We start from the raw sequence: 22,467 nt of genomic DNA, 5'->3' as shown, positions 1-22,467 counted from the left end.
TACCATGACTCCTTTGAAATTAGAATTGCAGTTGCGATTGTTCGTTCGCTAAGAAATGTATAATCGATGTTATTTTAATTCCATTTTAATTTTCAGCTAATAGATATGACGCTAGAAAATGACATAGCTCCGCCGATCTATAAACACAACATACTGCGCGGATATATGACGTTTAAAACCTAAATCACTTCTCGATATGTCATTTGCAGAACGACAAGGATATGTTTTGAGAAATTTTGTCGTTATCCCCCTTGGTATAGATGAGGAGTATGAGGCGGTGGTAAGGTTGAATGGGGTTGTGAGTTTGAATCCGGTAACTGGGATGCAACTTGTTTTTTATTGAATGTTTACTTATACAAACATTTATGTTGCCTTTAATTTGGTTACTTTCATTTTTAATTTACCCCTCTCTTTACTACCATAATTTTATGTTATTGTTATTATGATCATCATAAATATTCGTTCGCAACTTGAGCCGTTTGCCTTGTTTACCTCGTAGATTGTGTCCAAAGTTTGTGTTGTAATTTATTGAAGTTGCCATTAAAAATTACAAACGTTGACAGCAGCACGTTTCGTATGTGTAGTGTATGTAGTGTATGCGAGTGTATGTGTGTGTGTGAGCTGTTCTATTTATTTAGTCATATAATGACACTGTGTGGGCTACGTATTTACTGTGTCATACGTGCGCACAACAACAAATATTTACAATTATTTATCATATTTATCAAAAGCAACATTTGAACAGTGCCTCCAAAAATGTTATTTACACTCGGGCTCGGGCGTGAATCGCAAATCAGCAAATCTTAAAATGTAAAAATGAAAATAAATCTGTTAAAATCTATGTCTGTCTACCAGCCTGTCTGCCCGTCGTCTGCCTGTCTGTTACAGTGCCTGCGCCAGTACCTGTCTGCAATTTTGATATATCTAGATTATTTTCTGCTGTATAAATACATTTGCATTTACGAGTACGTTTGCTCAGATGAGTTGGGATGAAAACACATGGCAAATTGATTGCTTTACGGCTCATTTTGTTCGCTGCTCGTTAACAAATTTATTTCACTTCACCTTTTTTCCATAAAAATAAATATGTGAGCGCAAAGTAAGGTGCGGAAAGGGGGAGTTTATAGTATCTATAAGACTTAAAGTATGCAGCAGGGCTGCTCACGTAGTAGCTGTGTGCCGAATAGGTATTCCCTTAGGTGCTTGTTAAATGAGGCTTCACTGTTTGATATGACAGTATTTTAAAATGTCGGGGCTTTCGTGATTAACTTACTTAACTTAATTTTATTATAAAAAATTTTAATAATACATTCATACATGACAATTTAATTTTCTAATGCAAACTTCTTAGTTATTTTCTTTGAACTCCTTTTTCCTGTTATTTGGTTAATAAAAATAATGCAAAAATAAATTTAAAAAAAAAAAAGTAAAATAAAAATATTAAAAATTATAATTTTCTGTATTTTTGTTTTATTTTATGTTTTGCATTATGCACAAAAATGGCAAATGCAATGTTAACTTTATAACGTTATTCATATTGTGTTTAATTTGTAAATAATTTTCAATCATATGAATATTGTTTAGCACTCCCTTTGAGTGCATTCTTGGCTGTGCTGCCACAAAGCCATGTTGCATGTCATAGATAGCGCCCACTGTGCTGTATAGTGTTGATATGAAACTTACATTTTCACGCCTTTTTGCTGCGCTATTTGTTGTCAGCCTGGCTAAGCTAGTGCAGCCAAATGCCTTATGGTGTTGTGTGGCGCCACACCCCGCACGAGGTGTATGGGGTAGGGCGGCGGGCATTGCGTGCACTGCGCCATTAATTGCAATGCTGTAAACACTTTGTTTCCGAAGCGCCCGCAACACACCCTACACATACACTCTGTAGTTGAATTTCAATTGCAAAATACACGCAGGGCGGTGTAGAGGAGGACGGCTTGGGAGAGTGGGGCTAGGCGCAAAAAATTAGTTCACATGTTCTTTTTAGTGCGGTTGCGCCCCAAAAGTAAATGCGTGCCATACGCCCACTGTTCAGGGGTTGCTTGCGTTTTGCCGGGTCCGACGCGTCGCATGGGGCGCTGGCAAAAATGATTTAATGGCCATAATGTTAGTTGAATGGTTAATTCACTTACGTTTATGGCCAGCCGCCGCCTCAGCTGCTGGCTTTCGATGGACTCGAATCCCGCAGTTGCCCTCTCCAGGGAGCTATCGTCGGAACATGTGTCTGACAAGGGGCAATGCTGCACTGAGGTTGCTCGGCCGATGCGGTTCGCATGTATAATTATTGTTTAGATTTTATTCCTACTCACATATATATGTGCACGTGTGTGCGGGTGTGTGTATGCCTGTGTGTGTGCTGCCTGGCAGCTTTAATGTGTTTATAACGTATGAGTAATGGGCGTCGTTTGTGGTTCCTTGGGGTCGGAACCGACGCCGCTTGCTGGTTGATTTGAGGAGCTCTTGTGTTTTTAATTAGATGTGAAAGCCTTGGCCGGCTCTTGTCTCTGGACGGATTGTCATCAATCTCTAGAGGCATCTGCTGCTTGGCCACGCCTCTTAGCAGTTCATTTATTATGCGACCAGAACCTGTACCATATACCATATTGTAGTTGCGCAATTCAAAATTTCAAAGTTCAGGCATGTGTGTGGCGGCAATAAAAACTTTTTCATTAGTGCGTAAAGCTTGAAAGCACTTCTCGTGGGTAGCAGCTGCTGTCCGGAACCCTCCTGTAGGACCCCAAATCTTTCAAAAGAATACATTTTAAAGTCAACGCGCAACAGTGACAATTGACAAGGCTAACGAGTGTAAGAGTGTGAATGGGTGTGAGTGGCTGTGTGTGGGTGGGTAAGGGTGTCTTTTGTCTTATTTCAGCTGTAAATGTTGATGTATTAAACGCGAGCTGAATGGCAAATCATATGATTTTATATGTATACACAGAGTTACGTGCGTCAAAAGGAAACTGCACACACTTTTTGAAGCACTTAAAAATAGGAAATTTGATTTTTGATTAACAACATTTGTTAGTCTGTAAAAATTGTATATATTTTAATTTAAAAAAAAAAATTAGGTTTTGGCAAAGAAAATTTGCAATTGCGTTAACATAAATTGAAAACTAAACATTTTTGTGAAATTTAAGTATTTATAAATTCATTTTTTATCTATTTTATTTTTATTAGAAAGTAAATTTAAAGAACTTACTTAAATTTCAGTAAAATTGATTAACAATTTGATAAAATAAATATAATAAAACAAATGGATTTCAAGTAATACAAATTGCTGACGTGTCGGAGAACTACTAAAATGTGTTTATTAATTATATAAATTATAAAAATTTTAAATGAATTTAAAATATTAAAGAAATGTTATAAATAAAATAAATAAATATAACATAAATTTCATAGGCTCGTTAAGTGAAAGTTAAAGCAAAAATATTCAAAAAATTTGATTGCACTTCAAGCAAAATTCAATGAATGTTTCTCAAAAAAAAAACGTTTGCCAGGCGCTGAGGTAAAAACAATAATTTTTAACATATGTATATATGTACATGTGTGCGTGTGTTTGGGTATGCATGTATAAATAATATTGTCAACATGTTGTGTACCTAAATAAGGCTTTTATTGGGCGCAATTTACATGCGGCACTCGCTTTTCTTTTATTGAATTTTAAGCAGCTGCCGTTCGAAAGTGACAACAATTGCTGTGGGGTAGATGTTTGTGTGGGTGCGTGTGTGAGTGGTGTATAAGTATGGGTGTGTGTGTGTTGACGCTTCTGTGTGCGGCAGCTGCACGAAATGATTGCAATATAAAAATTTGCACAGCAAATTGAGAAATAATGCAAATATTAAAAGCAATAAAGTTGCTTGCCTCATAAAAAATTTACATTTTGACTGCGCAATATTTAAATAATATATAAATAAATGTTGCTAAATTATTTACTTTATTAACTTGTATGTTGACAGGTCCATCAATGTTCATTGAGGCAGATGAAAGCATCAGCATTTGCCGGAAGTAAGTGCGGATGAGCACAATTAGCATATCGGCAGTGGGCGTGGCGCGTGGCGGGACGGGTGGTACGGGGCGGTACGGTTTTGCGGACGAGAGGGGCATCCGCTTTGTCGCCGTTTCAAATTAATTACGCCAATGCACATGCAACAACAGTTGCAACAATAAGGGCCAGAAGAATGGCAGCCGCACTTGCGTCACTTTAGAAATTGTGTGCACACACACACACATACAAACACACATACACACACACACACACTCAGACACGCACAAGCGTAATGAGAGCCACAAAAGTTTTGGTTTGTCTGGGGCTGAATTGTTGCCTCTTGTTGCAGCAATGGCAACTTCCGCTGCAGACTTGCGGCCAGCAAATCACATCAACAACAACAACTGCAACAACGACAAGTCGAGCGCTTAGCTTCTCAATTGAAACTCAATTGTTTACAGTTTAACAAGTTTTCAATTTGCTAAATATGTTTAAGCAACTGCCATCATCAGAGCAGCAAATAATTAAAATAAATAAATATATTCAATAATAAATGTTTGAACCTATGCAACAATAAGTGTGCTCACACGGGTTCATATTTATACTAAGCTTGTTTTTAAGCAAATTCCTTGACCTGAAATAATTGATTTATTCAAACTTACAAAGTTGTTAGAAAAATGGATAAAATAAGAGAGAATATATGTCATCAGCAGATCAAAGTTCAAATACCCAATCTCCAATTCGTAATTTTATAACATTATTTATAATATGTTGTGTTTTAATTATTTTATTATTTTTTATTATTTATCTTCAAACGAACCCCATATTGTCGACGTATTAATACCATATATCTCATAAGAATCCTGTAGGAAAAAGCTTGCAAATTGCTTGAAGATGTATTGAAAAAAAAAATGTTTTACATACAAACACCCAACTCTATCTTCTTTTCTGTAGAAACAATATGATACAATAATCCCACATACGAACTAGCTGAATACAAAAAATAATTCTAATGAAAACAGACATAACAACGGATACTTGACTCTTGATGCTGATGAAGGAACTACATGTCAATTTTAAGAAAATATTTCTATAAATATAAAAATGTATTTTTAAAGTATATTCAACACCTACAAAACAATCAGTAAACGAGCGCCGACAGTATTAAACTGTTCTTCGAGCTGCAAAGAGCAGTTGCATATTTTATTTTAATTGCTTTTGCTCGTAAAGTCAAAGAAAAACAACGAGAGCGCCTCTTGGCTAAGAGCAAATGGTTGTTTGGTCTTCAAAATTGACTGCAAAATGAACAAGCCCGTATGTAGTTAAAAATAATGTTTCAATTATACATTTTCACGTCTCGCAAATGTTTTACATTTTAAAATAATTCCTGTTTAACGTTATTATTGACTCTGACTTTATTCAGAACTATATTCTTGCATTAAATCAAAAACTATATATGTGACATTCAAAAAACCTGTCTGGGCCCAATTCAGCAATCCAATCCCCAATCCCAATCGAAATCTATTGATGAGCGCACGAGACGATTACGTGGTTGTCCGTTTGATGCTGCTTTTGGATTTTGGATACACAATTGAGTTGGGGGGAGTGCAGGGCACAACTGGCCGTGCTAATCTACAGTTACAATTTCTGTGGTTGAGCTTTGATTAGATACAATAATAGTGTTGATTGCTCTGCTGATTGGCCCAGCACTTCCTGGGCTGCCCAAATGATCTAAATTTGACGATGAGTTTCAAGTATACGTAAATGTATGTACATATATGCATGTATTTTGCACAACCGACTCAATTGAAACTGGCAGTGGGTGGCAGGTGGTTGCCCAACAACGCCGCGCGTCGCCCGCCGCCCGCCGCACACTGCCTGTTGACGAAGACCCCTAGCCAAGGGTAGCTTTTGGCTTATTGTGCAATTTTCTGGGCCATGATGTTGAATTTTAAAAATTTACTGCTTGCTTTTATGTGTGAGCTTCAGCCAGAGATCGAAGTAGAAATGTGAGCTGCACATTTGCATTTTAATATGATTTGATTTACAGGTCACACTAAAATACATATGTGTGTTTGTATTTAGGCCACTCTTAAAATCAGTCCGCAAAAAGATTTATGTGAAAATTCGCATGGTAAGGTTTTTACTGAAAAAAGGTAGAAAAAAACGATTTTACAGCTAACCTTTGGTTCTATTTTTAGCTCAAATGTGATCTTAGAGTAAACTAATCTAAGATTACAATGCTTACAAGATTTCTGGATATTTTTAGAGAAGTCTACCTAAACTAGGTGAAATACTAAGTATTACACGACTAGTTTATTTATTCATCTACTGGCGTTTATCAGTTGCTGCTCGCTTTACTCAGTACAAATCCTCGGAATACAAATCTTAACCAAACACGACAATGTGCAAAGACCCTACTATTTTTGGAAGTTATCTCTTGTCTCATATAGATACCGATTCAAGTGCATGCCGATTTTTTATCAGTGTTGTGGGTTAGGGAAACAGAGGGGCATGCCCGACGCTATAGCTGATCATATTCATTGTTGACCAAATAAGGTTCTTTGATGGTTCAGATTGACAAATGAAACCGATAGGTGGCGTTGCGACTGATAAAATTATTTTAATATATCTTCTTTTTGACATCTCACAGTGCAACATTGTATCGGGTATCTGCTTATCAAGCATTCAAAAACTAGATAATACTTTTTAATTGTTTATCTGTTTTTATTTATTTAAGGCGCATGCTGAGTAATATGATTAACAAGAAACTTTCGTTTATAAACATCAAGATTATAACCGAACTTAAGAGTTTTTGAAGCACTTTAAAGTTGAATTTGATTTATGACTGGGAAAAGAAAAATCGAATATCAATGCAATGCAAGTACATGGTTTCTATTTGCCCTATTTTAAATATTACAATAAAAGCTACGCGAGCTCTTCCATTTCGGTAATGAAAAAGTGGACTTAAAACTAATCCGTAAAATGCAGAGCAGATGATTTTGAACAGAGCTTCCCACACAGACCTAACATAAATAAAAGAGTTCACTTTTAAATTCGCATCTAACGCTTCGTCTGCAAAACTCTTGATATTTCGATTTTTATCTGGAATTGGCAGGGTTTATGGCTGAGGGTTAGGGGTGGCGCATCGGGGTACTTGTCCATTCTATAAAGCAGTGCTTGGTTTTGGTAATTTTCAGCTTATGGCTGCCCTGCGCTTTCCATTTCACGGCCAACCGCGTCGGGCGTGCAAAACTCCGGTTTTGCCTGAATGCTACCAATACTCGTAATACTCGCAAAATGTTTTTTTTTCGGTTTGATATCGCTGTAACCCGGCACCAGGCCAGCTGCCCTACCACCCCCCTCACGTACACTGCAGCCCCTCTTCCGCTTGTTGGCCATTCATGATTTTTCATTTCATTTTCGCTTATTGCTTCAGCTTTCGTTTTGTTGCTGGGTTTTCTATTTCTAATTTGGTGTGTGTGTGAGTGTGAGTGTGTGGGGACTTCTCTTTCAGAACAATATACATAGTTTTGCATTGGCTGCAAGTGTGTGGTGTGTGTGTGTGTGTGTGTGGTTGGTCTCTGTGCGTGTGTGTGTGATATCTTTTGATGTTAAATAAAAGCTTTACTGAAATTGAAAAACTTTTTCAATATATACTTTGCCTTCAATCGCTTCTATGCACATAAATACATAGTATTTATATATATATATATATATCTTTCTTTTCTTTTTTTTTAAATTTATCTATATTCTTTCATTACAATGATTTCTAGTTCGTTTCGAAGTGAAGCAAGTGCATATATAAATTGATTAGCATAGTATTCGGCTTTTATGATTTGCCCAGGGCAATGCGGCTTTATTGACCTCAAGTTACAATCACTGAATTATCATCCCAAAAGCTGAGCTTTTCAAAATCGAATTCCAAATTGAAAAAGTGTATTTGGAGTTCTTTTGTTACTCAGCAAAAATGCGGGAAGTCCAACAAAATTGTTTTTGTAGGCTGATTGTAAAGTAAATAAAAATAGTTTGTTGGAATTTAATTTTAAGTTAAGCAAAAAATAAATTGAAAAAGATTTCAGCTATTTATTTTTCATGTTATCCGACGGAATTGCCGCGAAGACGCACCTTTACAAACTTCGCATCATCCAGGCCAAGACCTTGCGAAAAATCTCTGGAGCCGAATGGTATATTCGCACACGAGACATCGCAAAGGATTTTAGGGTTCCTATGGTAGGAGACGTTATTAACCAACAAGCAGCAAGCTACCTATTTAAGCTCCGCAATCACCCTACCGTCCTGGCAAGGAACCTGCTAGGGAGGCGAAGAAGAAGGAGACTTTAAAAGACATATCCAATGAAGTAAAATTAACATGTACATAAACATATACATTGTAAATATTTAAATTAAGCTATCATTAACCAAAACTCACGCTGATAAAAGTTGCTAAGCAAAGCAACAGAAAATTAGTTGCAATTAAAAGACTTTTAATACCGAACCAACAAAAAAATATTGTCCGAATTTTAATACATAATTTAAAATATAAATTTATTGATTTGTGTCTATTGCAAATATAATATTATGAGGATCTATGTAGCTATCCCAGGATATCTCAGCACCCAGCGTAAAATCTCAGAACATCTTGCATATACCGCTCAATATTAGAGATGGCTTTTGAGACTTTTACGTGAGAGTTGAGCATAGATGGTGCCATGTGGCTTGTCGGTCGGTATGAAGACCTCATTGTTCTCCCCTGGCACCAATTGTTGAAATGGTTTCGTATCGAAATTGAAATAGTGCTTGTTGGGCATTGTCATTGAGACGACTGACACCTGTGGCAGTACGTCCAGAACCTGTTTCTCACTGAGATACAGTGTGTGCTGCACTGAGGGCGAGGGGATGCCAACACTTGGATCACCGGCAAAGTTGCGAAGCACAATATCCTTGACAGTCTCCCAGGCCTCCAAAAAGTTGACCGACTCCGTATCCGAGTACTCCCAGGAGCACTCCACAACGGTGCTGAAGATGCGATCATACTGATCCGCCAGCGTGCGGAACTCATCGTCAACAAAGTTCACAAATGATGATTGCGTCGTCTTCAGAACGCGCAGTCCCTTGATGCCACTGATGACAGTCTGCTTGGGATCTGGAAGCAGAAGATTTGTTAGGAAGGGCATCTCTCATACCATATATGTGCCTACCTTGACGCGTCAGGATCACATCGCAGTAATGCTGCGCCGTGGGTGTGAAGATGAAGGCGTGGTTGTGCAGCTGACATTTACCATTCGATTTGGAATTACAGTTATTCTCGCAGTACCCATTGCCGATATTATTGGAGACATCCTGGATCATGCGCTGCCAAGGATATGCCTCCACATGGACATGTACCTCTTCCACGTGCGCATATGTGCTCAGAAAATGCTTGGCTAATATCAGTGCAAACTTTTCGGGACTCTCGATGCCGTGTTTCTTGGCTAGCAGATAGACGGTGTTCTTTTGCGAATCGGTCGCCACAATATCCGAGTTGTTACCCAGCATATAGTCCTTGTTGCTGTAGAGCTTCAGGTGTGTGCCCACCTCCAATTCCTGAATGCTGTGCACCGGACCCTTGCGATTGATATGCATTACTTTCACCGCATCCTTGCCATATCCCTTGTTGGTAATCTCGTACAGTTGCGCTTGCTCCTGGCCCACTATGCTGGAACGGTTCAGGCTGCTCAGCTGGCGCAGTGGAGTTGCAAACATACTGAAGCTTGATTAGAAGATTTTCATTGAATGAATTCCGATGAGGCCAAACAGGCACATTTTATATCTCACCTACTATCTACAAGCCAAAGAAATCGCAGCTGCTTACGTAATTTTCCAGAATCTTACTTTCAACTCACACAGTCATTAAAGATAACTTGTTTACCCATTTGCAATGCGCTCAAGGGGGTATAATAGCCACAGCCACATAGTAAAACTCGATATATATCTTTGACTGTTTATCCGTGTGACCGTAAGTAACAAGGAAATTACAAGGGTTAGATGATTACTCGGAAAAAAGTCTATTTGCAAACATAAATCTCGACATTCTGTTATTTTCACATACCTCAAAGATTCTCCCTTTCACACATAACATAAGAAAACATGCAATTTGCGCTTTGCTTCTTCCGCACATTTAGAATGCATTTCTCATAGTGTAACACTGAGGAAGAAGCACATCTAGAGTGTTTGTAAAGGTAGCTCGGTGCTGGCTTCAGGGTATCTACTAGTTGGGCACACCCAACTAAAGCACTTTTACTTGTTTATTTGTTCTTTGCACACTATTTTTATTGCCCTAGGAACAGTAAATATCTTAAAAAAAAAAAGATGACTTTCACTCGGGAATTTCCAAGTAAATCTAATTAATAAGCACTTGCCATATCTTTTTTGAGCGGACTCTGCAGCCTTATTCTTTAAAACTACAATTAAGATACGCACAGGCCTAAGAGCTAATATGCATTTATCGCGTGTCTCATTATGCCGCACAGGTAAATAAAGCATTTAAGATATATGCTTAAAGCCCCATAAGTCGCACCTAGTATACTTCTTTCAAATGCAAAACATTTTCAATTTTTTATTTTTTTGTTTTGGTAGCCAAAACAACAAAACAAATACGAAAGTTGCTGTTGCGTGCAACCGACTGCGGCATACAGGCTCACAGTCCCAATAAACTGAGCCCGAATCGGTTTTCCCGTTTTGCCATCCCTCTTTCTTGGGTTCGAACTACAGGAAACCTAAGTTCTTGTAATTGGACATAATTTATGCTATATTAAAAGAAATATTTTTTTATATAATTGGAAATAATTTGTACTAAATTAAAAGATTTATTTGTTTGGTTCACGTTCTTGTTTTTGTTCTTCTTTTTCGAATTGCAAATTTGAAAAAAAAATATGTATGGATATTTAATATTCCAATACATCAAAGCATCTTCTTTGCCCGGTCAGTTTTCTTATCTGTTGTAAGAAATAAGGTTCTTCCCAGACTTTTATCACTCACAATAAATGGGATGGTAAATTGTAACAATGGAATCATTGTGCAATGTTAAATATTTAATTGTGATGCTTAAAAGTATGCTAAGGGTTTTTCATGCATGCTGCAAAATATGTAATGCTCCAACGAGAACCAGATTTTACTTCAATTTTGTAGCTTTGCAAAACGAATTTTTTGGTTGTGTGGAAGGAAACATTTGGTTTGGCCATTTGGTAAGATGGGGATATTCTTTAATGTCGCAAGTAAATGCGACATTTGGCAAAGGCTTTGGGCAACTGGAAATTACAAGCTTATTTGCTAGAACATGAAATACCCTGTTCAAGCTGAACCAAAATGCACATAGCTCTTCGAAAAGAATATAATCAGAGAATTTAGGCTGCAAACCTACCGAATCAATTAAAAGAATATTGACTCATGGATGTGCAAGCTCAGGGTTTAAAATGAATCCGAATCGATAGTTGGTTCGAGCCGTGAATCGAAAATATGATAAAACACCCTTTGTGCGCTTTTTTACTTGGTATAAAAATAAGAATCCCAAAAGGATAAGAAAATGAAGGGAAATGAAATTAATGCGTTGATATTCATAAACCCCGTTAATGCGGGCCAGCGGTTTTACAGCCCTTTTGTCTGTCGGAGATTTCGCAAGTTGGCAGCTCGAGTAACAATTGAGGCTGCTTAATTACGCCAGGCTATTTAATTTTATTTCTTCACAATGGAAACCGGTCACGCATACGCTCAAATATTGCATTTTCGGGATGCGACAGCTGCAGTATATTGACATTTGTATTAAAAGAAAAGTTTCCCATTTTCCGGCCACGGCACATTTGCTGGCTGGCGCTGAGGCATTCCAATCCGCGTCCCGACGCCGTCTTACTTGGTGTGACAGCAAAGGACACTTTGTCTGGCACAGTGCGCGTCATAAGTTAATGTATGGCATTGGCCGTGTATAAATAAAAGTTGTCCTGCCAAGAAGGACTCGCTGGCAGTTAATTTCACGCTGCCAGCCTCTGTGACTGCTCAAGATGATGAAGTGCATTCGCATTCGGACAACAGAAGTAACCATAATAAACTGGCGGGGTGTATGCGTGTGTGTGTGTACAAATTAACAAATTCCACAATATAGAGCATTTCCATATTCGCACAGGCCGTAAAGCTCAACCCTTTGTATGTTTTATTGCTGTCATATGTCCTATGATACCGATACAACAGTTGACAGCAGTGCTCGCCTATCTTAATTTCGTGTCACACATGAAATTGACACCCATTGTGTGTGTGTGCGTGTGTGCGTGTGTGTGTGCCCTCAAAATTTATAGCCATTTATGAGCATGTAAGAGTGTAATAGGTCTGCCACGTTGGGGACAGCTAACACGCAGATAAACTGCACAATTACAATAAAACAAAAACAAAAGCAAAAACATCAACAAATACGGAAAATAAAGCTTGGCCAAAAGTATTTAGATAACGTACGGGCTTAATCGCAACTTTGATTGGCCTTTTGTGTGTGCTTCATAGACAAAACACTGTGAACAACAAAAAGAGTGCTCAAGGCTGCACTCTATACTCTATATGCCAGTCGCTATGCTTCGCCTTGAGGTCTGGCTGGCTTACCATATTGGTTTTGATTTAAGCCTTTTTTTCTATTTTTTTTTTAAATAAATTGAAATAATTTAATTTTTCTAATGAATTTTGTAAGTTTTGTTTTTTTAAAGAACCCGTTCTATTAAGCCTGTGGTTTTTTGGAATATTTCTTCAGTTCAAAGTTCAGTTTATGGTTTAAAGATAAAAACCTAGATTTTTGTGATCAAATCCGGTTTTCTGTAGACTTTATAGAGTATGAATATACTTTATTCCTCATACTTTTTATATTCTCTTAACATTGTTCTATTCACTTCACTATCATGTAAATGATGGACTTCCCATCTATCCTCTATACTTATCCTCTATACAGCAATACTTCATAATCTATACTCTATTCCTTCTATACACTCTATACTCTACACTATATAAGAGTATATTTGTCCAAGGATATGTATGCATAGCTTTTTTCCATTAATAGTTCCTAGACCATAGCTTTAAGCCCCCCAGTCCCGGCTTAGTAGTTCTTATCAGTGAAGCTCTCTCTCTCTCTCCTCTCTCTCCTTTTTGCTCTCTCATTTTTGGCCGCATATTCAGCAAGTATTCAGCAAACGCCCTATTTGAGTGAGAGCTCTCACTTTCTCTCTCTCTCTCTCTCTCTCTCTCTCTCACTCTCTCACGCGCATGAGCAGTCTCTCGGCATGAATTTTCGTGCTCTTAAAGCTTTAGAATGTATGTTTACACGATGAAGTTAGTGATTAAGTGATTAAGTGAGTAAACTCCTATTCTGTATTTTTTTTGAGATTTAGTTAAGTGTAAACCAAAAAAAATATAATTACCCTTTTTGACTACAAACCAAACTCTTTAAGCCAATATCTTACAATGTCCACGTAATTAAGGCTGACATAAAGTAATAAAGATTTCAGCACGTGCAAACATTTTATTATGTAAAAATGACAATAATTTAGCTAATCAAATTAGTCTATATGGCGCTTTAATTTCTTTGTTGCTTTAGTGTTTACACGATGAATTAAGATGTGAGTACGTAAAACTATGCAAATATGTAAGCATGCTAAAAATATGTCTGTTAAAGACATAATTAAAACCTGCTTTATTATGCAATGTACTGAATGAATATGTGTTTATATAAAAATATAAAAACTACATAAACAATTTTGAAAATATGGTAAATTGTCATGTTTTCAAGCTGAAATTTATGATTTGTATACGTGTAGACCAGAAAATATGTAAACATGGTAAAAGTTTAGCCTATATATTATTTTTTGACTCTCTCAGTTACTTTAGTGTTTACACGATGAGCTGTTGCGTAATAAAAAATTATAAGGCTTATCATGATAATAAATAAATAATCACAGTTTTCTTTAAAATATCATCTTGCTGTTTTTATTTGCTTGAACACAATACTATAACTAACTAGTTGTTGTTAGGCGCCGATTAAAAACGAAAACTTAAATTTGCAATTTTGTTACAAATATTTGATACAAACATTCGGTAGTTGCTTGACTGAACGATGGAGGTCTTTTCGATGTTATCCAATAATACAATATATATAAATAATTTAAAAAATATGTAATTAAATTGCAAAGTAAGCAAATCATAATGCTAAAAAACAATGTATGTTACATCATATGGCAATCTGTTTATGGGAATGTTTAAATAAGTTTAAGAGCCTATTATTCGCTATATATATGTATATAGAACGAGTACGCGAGAAGCTATGCGATGGTAGTTGGGAAACTCAGAATCGAAGATGGTTCTAATGACACTACATAGTAGTAATTACTGGGCGGGTGAGCTAATACATTCTGCGGCATATTGGGTGCATGGCAGTGCCGGCTGGCAGTGGGAAAGACCAATTCACATATCTAACCACGCCAGGTCAAAATGCTCCAACCCCGACTGGGCTTTGGGGTGCCGCTGGCTGCATCCGCTGCATCCTTGGCAGGCTGCTCGAATTCCCCAACCGTCTGCTGCTGCTGCTCGTTGGGACTCTGCTCTATAAAGGTGCGTAGTATGGTATGTTTTTGTACGGACTTCTCAAACTCCGCAGCGCTGGGCCGATACGCCTCGAGCTTGTGCTTATACCTGCCGGAGTGCTGCTGCTGCTGCTGATTATTCTCCGTGGTAAAGGCCTGACTGCCGCCACGTGTCTTGGTGCCAAAGGAGCTGCCACTGGACGTCGTCGCCGGTGCTGTCTGTTTGGGAAATTGGGAGGAGGAGGAGTAGGAGTGTTGATTGGGGTTATTTTGAATTCGGTTGTTGCTCTTGCTGTTTGCTAATAGGCTCTTGTTAATGTTGTTAGTCGGCTTATTGTTGTTGTTGTTGCTGTTGCTGTTGCTACTAGCTGAGCTGAAGCTGTACTCATACGTTTCAATTGTGTTGCCACCGTAGACGCTATTTGTAGACGCCTGTGAAGCGCCGGGTGCGGCGCACAGACCCTGATACCGTGCCGAGGGTTTCATGCCGTATGTAGCACACGACGGTTTGCCCACCTCGTAGGGATTGTAGCCGACAACGTTGCCACTGCATAAATTGGAAGAGAAGAGAATATATTAAGTGATTGCCCCTTAGTAATATTGTGTGTGCGTGCTTACCCAGGTCCATAGTTGCACACGTAAAGCTTATTGAACTTAATGTTGTCCTTGTACTCGGCAAAGCCGCAGCCCACCAGGCTGGTCTCACCCCAAACTAGCTGTGAGTAGTGGCCAGTCTTGGGTGACCAGGCATCGCCAAAGGAATACTTTTGTACCTCATTGAACCAGTTCTGAATGCGCGATGGAAAGTCTCCATCTTCCGCTTCTAGCGGTGCAGTGCTCCATATAACAGCCAGATTTTGGCCCATGGTAAAGCGATCTATTATAGAATGGGCATAAATATATAAGTATACCAGAAGTATCTTAAGAGACTTTTAGAACTACAACAATACTATTGCTATAACTAGATGAGGGATGTACTGGGGTTAGTTTTAGTGTTTTAGCATGCAGTCGACCAAGTGCCCGGAATGTATATAGATGATACTTTACCATCGATTCAAGCTGAAAACATGCAAATCACAAAAACCAGCTGCCGGCTGTCAGATTGGCGGCATATCATTTATTTTATGTATTTGTTTTGGGGGGAGGGAGAGGAACTTCACCACATGGATTGCAGGCAGCAAATATTTAGAAATAACTTACTTATTGTGCGATGCGGATCGTGTCGAAACTGACAATTGTCGGCCCATTGCTGGGCGCGGGCTGCCAGCTCATCGTCCCAGACGATCTCCCGCATATTCTCGGCACCCGGCTGGCCTGGATAGCGTCCGGTGGCAACAAGCTGCCTGAGGCGATTGTGTTCCTGCAAGATGATTGATCTCTCCTCGGTGCTGATGCCCGATGCTGAAATGATTAGGTCGAAATTAGCATAAAATTATATTAGAATATGTATATATTATATACGTATTTATGTGCGATTGGGGACATGCTATCATTTCTATTTTTGGATTTTGTTTCGAATCGAAAATCGAAATGCTTGAAATATTAAGTTTTTATTATGCGTGCGTCTCGTGGGTTTATTCGTTTCGACTTGGCTTAATGATGCTTTCTGCCAACTCTCGGGGGAGCCGGTTTTTTTTTTTTGGTTTTTTTTTTTATTTTGGTTTCTGTTCGAATTTGTTGAAATTTCATTCAAGTCGCGCTCAAATTTTATATCACAAACTTTTAACGAACTCTCAAAATTAACATTGGCAGCTTTTTATTTAATAGTTTATGTAAGTGCGTGGATAGGCATATTATCTATTTGGCTCTCCTTTTTTTTTTTAAAAGGTACAGTCAACAATTATTTGGAAATTAGACACGAATTTTGAATTTGCGCAAATGCCAACCGGTTCGAAATAGAACACGTCTTAAGGTAAAAGCAGATAATTAAAGAAAACAGCGAGAAATATATAAATGCATTAAGAGACCATAAACATTTTAAAATCGAAGCGGCGCGTGCTGCTCAAAGGCGTCAATTAAAAATCCAACATTTGTCCATTAGCCAATTTTGTATCTACTTTTTTTTGTTAATTAATTTTTTTGTCGGCGCCTGGCACTGACTCACGATTTATTGGTGTGAAGTGTGTCAGCAGCGTGGCACAAGCAGACAAATTGGTTTTCTGTTTTTTTGGTGAGCAAAAGTCACTCTCAAGTATATCATGTTTGGGGATAATCTTTTAATTCTTAATCCCAATTGTGGACTTATTCCAGGGTATTTTCAGAGAAGTACAAATGTTGCCGCAGGGTGTTAATGAGTCGTAGCAGCGACCTGAGTACGCGACGTTCATATATATAATACACAATATATATATTAAGAGAGTTGGGAAAACCAAAAGAAGAAAACGACCAACTAGCTGATATTGGTCCTTGCAGGGCATTGTCTAGAGGCATGGCCGCTTTATGCAGCCGCATTTCATTTAAATAATTACGCATGCTTAATAATTTTTAATAATTATAATAATGGTTAGCAAGCGATGGGCGCTGATTGCGCTGCCGAGACGTGAGAGCATTTAACAACCGACTCCAAGCTGCACTTCCTACCGGCACGTCTGTCGGTCTGTCTGTGAGTCCGCCGCCTCCTCCTACGGCTGCTGCTGTTGTGCCACGGCCCTGGCATCACATGGCTGCCGGTCAAGTGCAGCAACTTGCCCGAGCCACAGTCAGACAACTTGACGCGGCCAATAAACAAAAACAAGAACAATAAATAAATTTACAGCTACGCTTAGCTGGCGTTCGCACAAATAAATGGGTCTAGATGTCAATAGAGCTGCCCGAATTAAAGACCGATCGAGATGCTCAGCTTCAGCTGGCAGTTTAGAGAGTGTGTTTTATATTTTGTTGGTGTTCTTTTAGTCAAGGTTAGTGCGCCGACTAAAAATAGCTGTGAGCGAGCGGCTTTTGCAGAACCCGTCGAGCTTCAAACTCAACCGCAGCTGTCAAATTAAAGACGTGTTAGTGTTATGCTATATAATACATACATATGGACGAGTACATTTACATAAATATCAGTTTCACAGCATTGACTGGAACCGGTAGGTAAATCAACGCATTGCCGCATCAGTCTCTCTCTTTCTGTGTGTGAGCTTGTGTGTGTTTTTAAGTCAATACGCATCAATCAACATGAGGGAGATGCCCGTGTGCATCGGGCGCTATGCAAATTTTGTGAACTATCTTCTCTGACAAATTGCACATAAAGCTGTCGATCGGTTTCCGCAACAGGCTGACCATACTTTGCATATTCTTGGCTGAGAGCAATAAACAACAACAGCAACAGAAATGATCAAGTGCGGAGCTGGCAGCGACGTTGAGGCTATTATGTTGACAACGAAACGTCAACAGCTACCAATAACTGTAAGCACCGACGAAAACGAAAGACTTAAGCAACAAACTTGCTTAGCAGCCACAGCTACAACGGCTGGCTAGCTGTGGGGCAGACAGAGTGCGGCCAACAAATGCCAACAATATGTTAACAAGTGCTTAACTGCCAGCTCGTTGCAGGCGCTGACTTCACCTTGAACAATGCGAGAGCTGCCACAACGGGAAGTGGCAGACGAGCCGACAGGCAGACGGTAAAAAAAAAAAAAACAAGAGGGAACGACCAGACGTCCGCACACCGACAATAAAATGCCCTTGCCAAACTAGCTAATGGCTTGAGTATAATTGTGAAAGCTTTAAATGATTCTTGACGAAACGTTATGCATATAAAAACATATTTTCGATCGAATCTGCCTATAGATATATATGATATACTAGATGTGGGCAGCAAAGTGAAACTAGTAAATGTCAAGATATCTTGAAAAAACAAGAAAGTTACTAAGGCACCAACTTTATTTTTCACCCATTTTTCCTATGGCAGCTATATGATAGCTTTAATAATCCTTATAAACTCTATATAAGCTCGGCTGATCAAATGTATATGTATAAATAATTAATTAGCTCGACAAAGTCTTTTCCTGTGCGTTACACGCTTCATGGAAATACTGATAGACCCTCTGGAAGGGCATAAGTAAGGGAACATCGCAAAGAACAGCCTCGCAGACGCATTTAGCTCGAGTTAATGCAGACAGTTATGCTTTATGTTGGCCGCAACATGTTTTGTAACATTTATCATTTACTGATTATCACCCAGCTACGCTTGTTCGTTGCACGTTACACGCTGCACGTTGCACGTTGCACGATGTTCGTTGCACGTTGTTGAGGTAGTTGTCGTTGCTCTTGTCTACGCATCTACATATTTAATTACATTATTAGCACGGCAAAAGGCTTTGATTGATGCCGCAGCAAAGCGTTACGGTCGCAGTTGTCGCTTTTCGGCCCATTTGTCAATCTGAATACTCTGCTAGTATGATTGAAATCGATTTCGATTCGATTTCGATGCGTGTTGTGGAATAGCTCGAAATTGCGTTGGAATTATGTGGCCATTCCCCAGGTGGAATCGAAGAGAAGTAAAACGCAAACATTGATCAAAAACGAGCACGCGCACTATAAAAACAAAAGCTTCGATTTTATTATTACCAATTTCGACAACAAAATTGAAAACAACAACTGGAATTTGTTTTGTTAACAACAAAAGACGGCGCCTGCGTGTGCAGAACACAAAAAGCGTTAAGAGTTTTGGCCAGCAAGCGTTTTGGGTGATCCACTTAGCGCAGCTCACGCCCTATTAAATTAAATGTTATTTTCTGTTTTATTATAATTTTTCAAGTGTTTTTAAGCATGTGTCCGATTTGGACAGATTCTTTAATTCGGGTGAGTTTCAATTACGGCTAACAAATTACCTTCACGGCTTGATCAGTTCAATGAGCTCTCATAACACAGTAGAGCTTCATAATTATGATATTGTTTTTGTTATATATATTTGATATAAATAATTTAAGCCTGGCACAATGTTAATGAATTAAGTTATATCAAATGTATGAATCTGTTGAGTTGATTGGCCTTTGATTAACTGAAAGCTTAGCTTCGGGGCAGCTCATATGCATACGGAGTGGCATATTTATGGATCTATGTAGTATGCGTTATAATTTTTTAAATATATTATAAAAACTTGAAATTTGAACCGGTTTATTTAGTTTGTTGCTTCCCCTTAACAATTAATTATACACTTTATGTAATAAGCCCGCTCCGAAGTCATTTTCAGAGCCCAGTTGCCAAGGCAAGCGCGAACATGTGAACATTCCACAAAGTTCTCGAGCACACCTCGCCGCTGCAGGCATCGAATATGTGTGTTTGTGGCACCCGGAGAGTATTGTGGCTTTCGCTAAACGCTAACTAAATAAAACATTGTGTTGGCAAATATTTGCTTAAATTCTACCGACCGAGCAGCTCATAAACACTTTTTTTGTCCCATTCATTCATAAAACAAATGACAAAAACGTGCCTGAAATGTACTTAAATGCAAATAAAAACTAAAAACAAATGCGAAATGCAAATGCTTGTAATTTTAAAAAAATGTGAAAAATAAATAAAAATAAAGAGCCTTAATTGGTCGCAATCTATTTATGCATGCCACACGGCAATTTTAACTATTTCTATTTTTGAATTATTTTAATTTTTTTTATGCCCCACATCAGGCATACAAATTAATAGATTCGGAATTGGGGCTGGTCAAGTGCCGTCGACTACTTACCGATTAGCTTGCCATGGCAGGCAAATGCCGTTCCACAGGAGATCAGCAGTAGGGCCAGAGGAAGTAGCTGTGCGCTGTGCTGCATCATTTTAATTTTTATTAAATATTCTAATATAATTTGTTGAACTTAGACACACTTTTGAGTGTGTGTGTGTGTGTGTGTGTGTTTGAATTGCACTTAATTAAACACTTTTTGTTTAAATTTGATTTAAATATAAGCTTTTCTTTAAAGACAGTCTTATATTTAATGCTTGCACTTGTAAATTTTTAATTTAATTTTAATTTTGGTTGCCGCGTTTCAAGCGAATCACAAGCGTTTGGTGGGGGAATGCGGGGTAGAGGCTTGCAAAAAATTGATGTCCAAAACCGAGAAAAAAGCGTCACGAAATTTGCCGACGACTCCAACTCCACTCTCGTGCGTGCAGCTAGACTTGAAGGCGTCGTCTGTTTGATTGGACGCTGGGCGACGCTGACGTTTATATACCAACACCGTTGGCAGCGACTGCGGCAGCGGCATCGACAGCGACAGCGACAGCGGCCGCAGCAGATAAGAGCCGCCGCGAAGAAGCTGCCGATCAACCTGTCGCCGCGGCGCTCGGGTGAGAGCGAGCAGATGCGCGGACTGCGCAGCCGGCTATCAGCTGGGCCGAAATACTTTTTAAATGTTATGCTTATAAAAAGCAACTCCAAAAGTCGAACGCCGTGAAAGGCAATATGAATTATTAAACATATATGTTTCTTATGTTCATGTATACACTGAATGTTGAAGTCTGTTAATGAGATATTCTTTCACCTTTAAATCGATTTTTAAACTGTTGCGTTGCTGTTAACTAAATGAGCATAACATGCGCTAAATGTTAACAGCAGCTACATGCTGTTAAGAGAAAATGTTAAAAATACTTGGCAGTATGCTAGGCGCTTAGCGGTTTGGCAGCTAGAAAAAGCTAGTTTTTTATGTGGCGCAATTGAAATTGGAACGCAGATTAAAGCTTTCTTATATTTCCTTTTGTAAAATTCGCGGAGTGTTTGTTTTAACATAATTTGATATTTATTTCACAGCCAATATATACTATATATTCTTGATCAGTATCAGCAGCGGAGGCTAAAGCCTTGCTCTTATATGCTAATTAATGCTAGTCTTAAGGCTATCGTTCCTGATAAAATGTCCTTCTCCTTGTTTAAGACGGTACAACTGTTGATATCGGTTCGATCAGAATAATCTGATAATATAGCTTTAAAGTTAAATGAACTTTATTTAAGGATATTTTTTCACTTATTTAAAGCTTGTATAGCTTGAAAAATAATAAATATTAAATTTATTAGGACATTAAAGTGTTTTGTTTTGTTTTGTTTTAAAAAATATTGCTTATAAAGCTTTAATATTACTAGTTGCTGTGGCTGGCAGCTCTCGAATATGATTGTGTTCTTTTAAAATTTCCGGCGAAAGACATTGATTGAACTTTATGTTGATCAGGCTACAGGCTGCAGGTGGCTGGCTTGGGACAACAATCACTTGAGCTCTGCTGTTGCATGTGGGGCGTGGCATTTGGGTAGCGCTGAGTTAAACTTAAAGGGGCAGCGCATGGCCTGAGGCCAGGAGCTTCGATCATTTCGCGTATCATTAAAAGCCAATAAAAACACCCAATTAAATATGAAAAAAAATAAGAAAAACGAAAATGAAATTAAAAAAAACGTAAATTCAAGTGAGAACAAATCCCAATTGAGCCTTTCACCTGGCTACCAGATAAACGGAGGAGTACGGGGCCACAAATATAATACGACATGGTTACCTACAGATGCTCGCAAATTGGACCAGATTCGCGTTTCCGTTTCAGCACCGATCTGGCGAGCTTGCAAACTGGCGAACTGGACAATCGAGCAATCGGGCGACACGGCTTCTTGCCAAAATAATTACGCGTACAAAGCCATTAACAAGTACAAACGATTGCGCCGGCTACCACGGTACAGATCTTGGCCTGGTTGGCAACTGGTTTCGCTTGGGTCCTGCCCGCTCGAATGCCACACATGACGTTTGGATTGCGATCGCCGCACAGAGCCTTCCCACCAGCAGCAGGGGGAGTGGGGTGGGAGAGACAGGCAGGCAGAGGGCAGGCAGCTGACGTCTCAGCTGCACAACTGATTTATTTTATTTCACAAAAACTACATAAATATTAAAAAATTATGCGCTACAGAAATATGAAATAAACATGTGTATAGGTGTA

The 22,467-nt window shown here is 38.7% G+C and overlaps 2 protein-coding genes and 1 long non-coding RNA gene across 3 annotated transcripts; all 3 read right to left on the bottom strand.

The window, feature by feature from the left end:
- Positions 1-617: 617 nt before the first annotated feature.
- LOC115761543 lies at positions 618-898 on the bottom strand. The gene is made up of 2 exons (XR_004017746.1): positions 853-898; positions 618-802 (listed from the first exon to the last, which is right to left on the bottom strand). It is a non-coding gene; the product is annotated as an uncharacterized LOC115761543 (long non-coding RNA).
- Positions 899-8,562: 7,664 nt separating this feature from the next.
- Positions 8,563-9,739, bottom strand: LOC115761514 (uricase). The gene is made up of 2 exons (XM_030703283.1): positions 9,193-9,739; positions 8,563-9,137 (listed from the first exon to the last, which is right to left on the bottom strand). Exons 1-2 carry the CDS (start codon positions 9,734-9,736, stop codon positions 8,653-8,655), a joined length of 1,029 nt encoding a protein of 342 aa, XP_030559143.1. The 5' UTR covers positions 9,737-9,739; the 3' UTR covers positions 8,563-8,652.
- A 4,258-nt stretch (positions 9,740-13,997) lies between these two features.
- LOC115761368 (cysteine-rich venom protein Mr30) lies at positions 13,998-20,426 on the bottom strand. The gene is made up of 4 exons (XM_030703117.1): positions 20,246-20,426; positions 15,778-15,978; positions 15,196-15,454; positions 13,998-15,124 (listed from the first exon to the last, which is right to left on the bottom strand). Exons 1-4 carry the CDS (start codon positions 20,331-20,333, stop codon positions 14,467-14,469), a joined length of 1,206 nt encoding a protein of 401 aa, XP_030558977.1. The 5' UTR covers positions 20,334-20,426; the 3' UTR covers positions 13,998-14,466.
- Positions 20,427-22,467: the final 2,041 nt, after the last annotated feature.

This window comes from Drosophila novamexicana, unplaced genomic scaffold (genome assembly GCF_003285875.2).
Source record: "Drosophila novamexicana strain 15010-1031.04,08,12 unplaced genomic scaffold, DnovRS2.1 tig00000485-arrow-pilon, whole genome shotgun sequence".
NCBI lineage: Eukaryota > Metazoa > Arthropoda > Insecta > Diptera > Drosophilidae > Drosophila > Drosophila novamexicana.
Note: the sequence above shows the minus strand (reverse complement) of the source record. Positions and strands in the feature narration are given on the sequence as shown.

What these genes read in the sequence shown, in the direction of transcription:
- LOC115761514 (XM_030703283.1), bottom strand. Translation starts at nt 9,736, where the DNA reads ATGTTTGCAACTCCACTGCGCCAGCTGAGCAGCCTGAACCGTTCCAGC. An exon ending in TGTGATCCTGACGCGTCAAG is followed by an intron (nt 9,138 to 9,192) that starts GTAGGCACATAT and finishes TTCTGCTTCCAG; the next exon opens with ATCCCAAGCAGACTGTCATC.
- LOC115761368 (XM_030703117.1), bottom strand. Translation starts at nt 20,333, where the DNA reads ATGATGCAGCACAGCGCACAGCTACTTCCTCTGGCCCTACTGCTGATC. An exon ending in CTGCCATGGCAAGCTAATCG is followed by an intron (nt 15,979 to 20,245) that starts GTAAGTAGTCGA and finishes TAATCATTTCAG; the next exon opens with CATCGGGCATCAGCACCGAG. An exon ending in GTGTGCAACTATGGACCTGG is followed by an intron (nt 15,125 to 15,195) that starts GTAAGCACGCAC and finishes CAATTTATGCAG; the next exon opens with TGGCAACGTTGTCGGCTACA.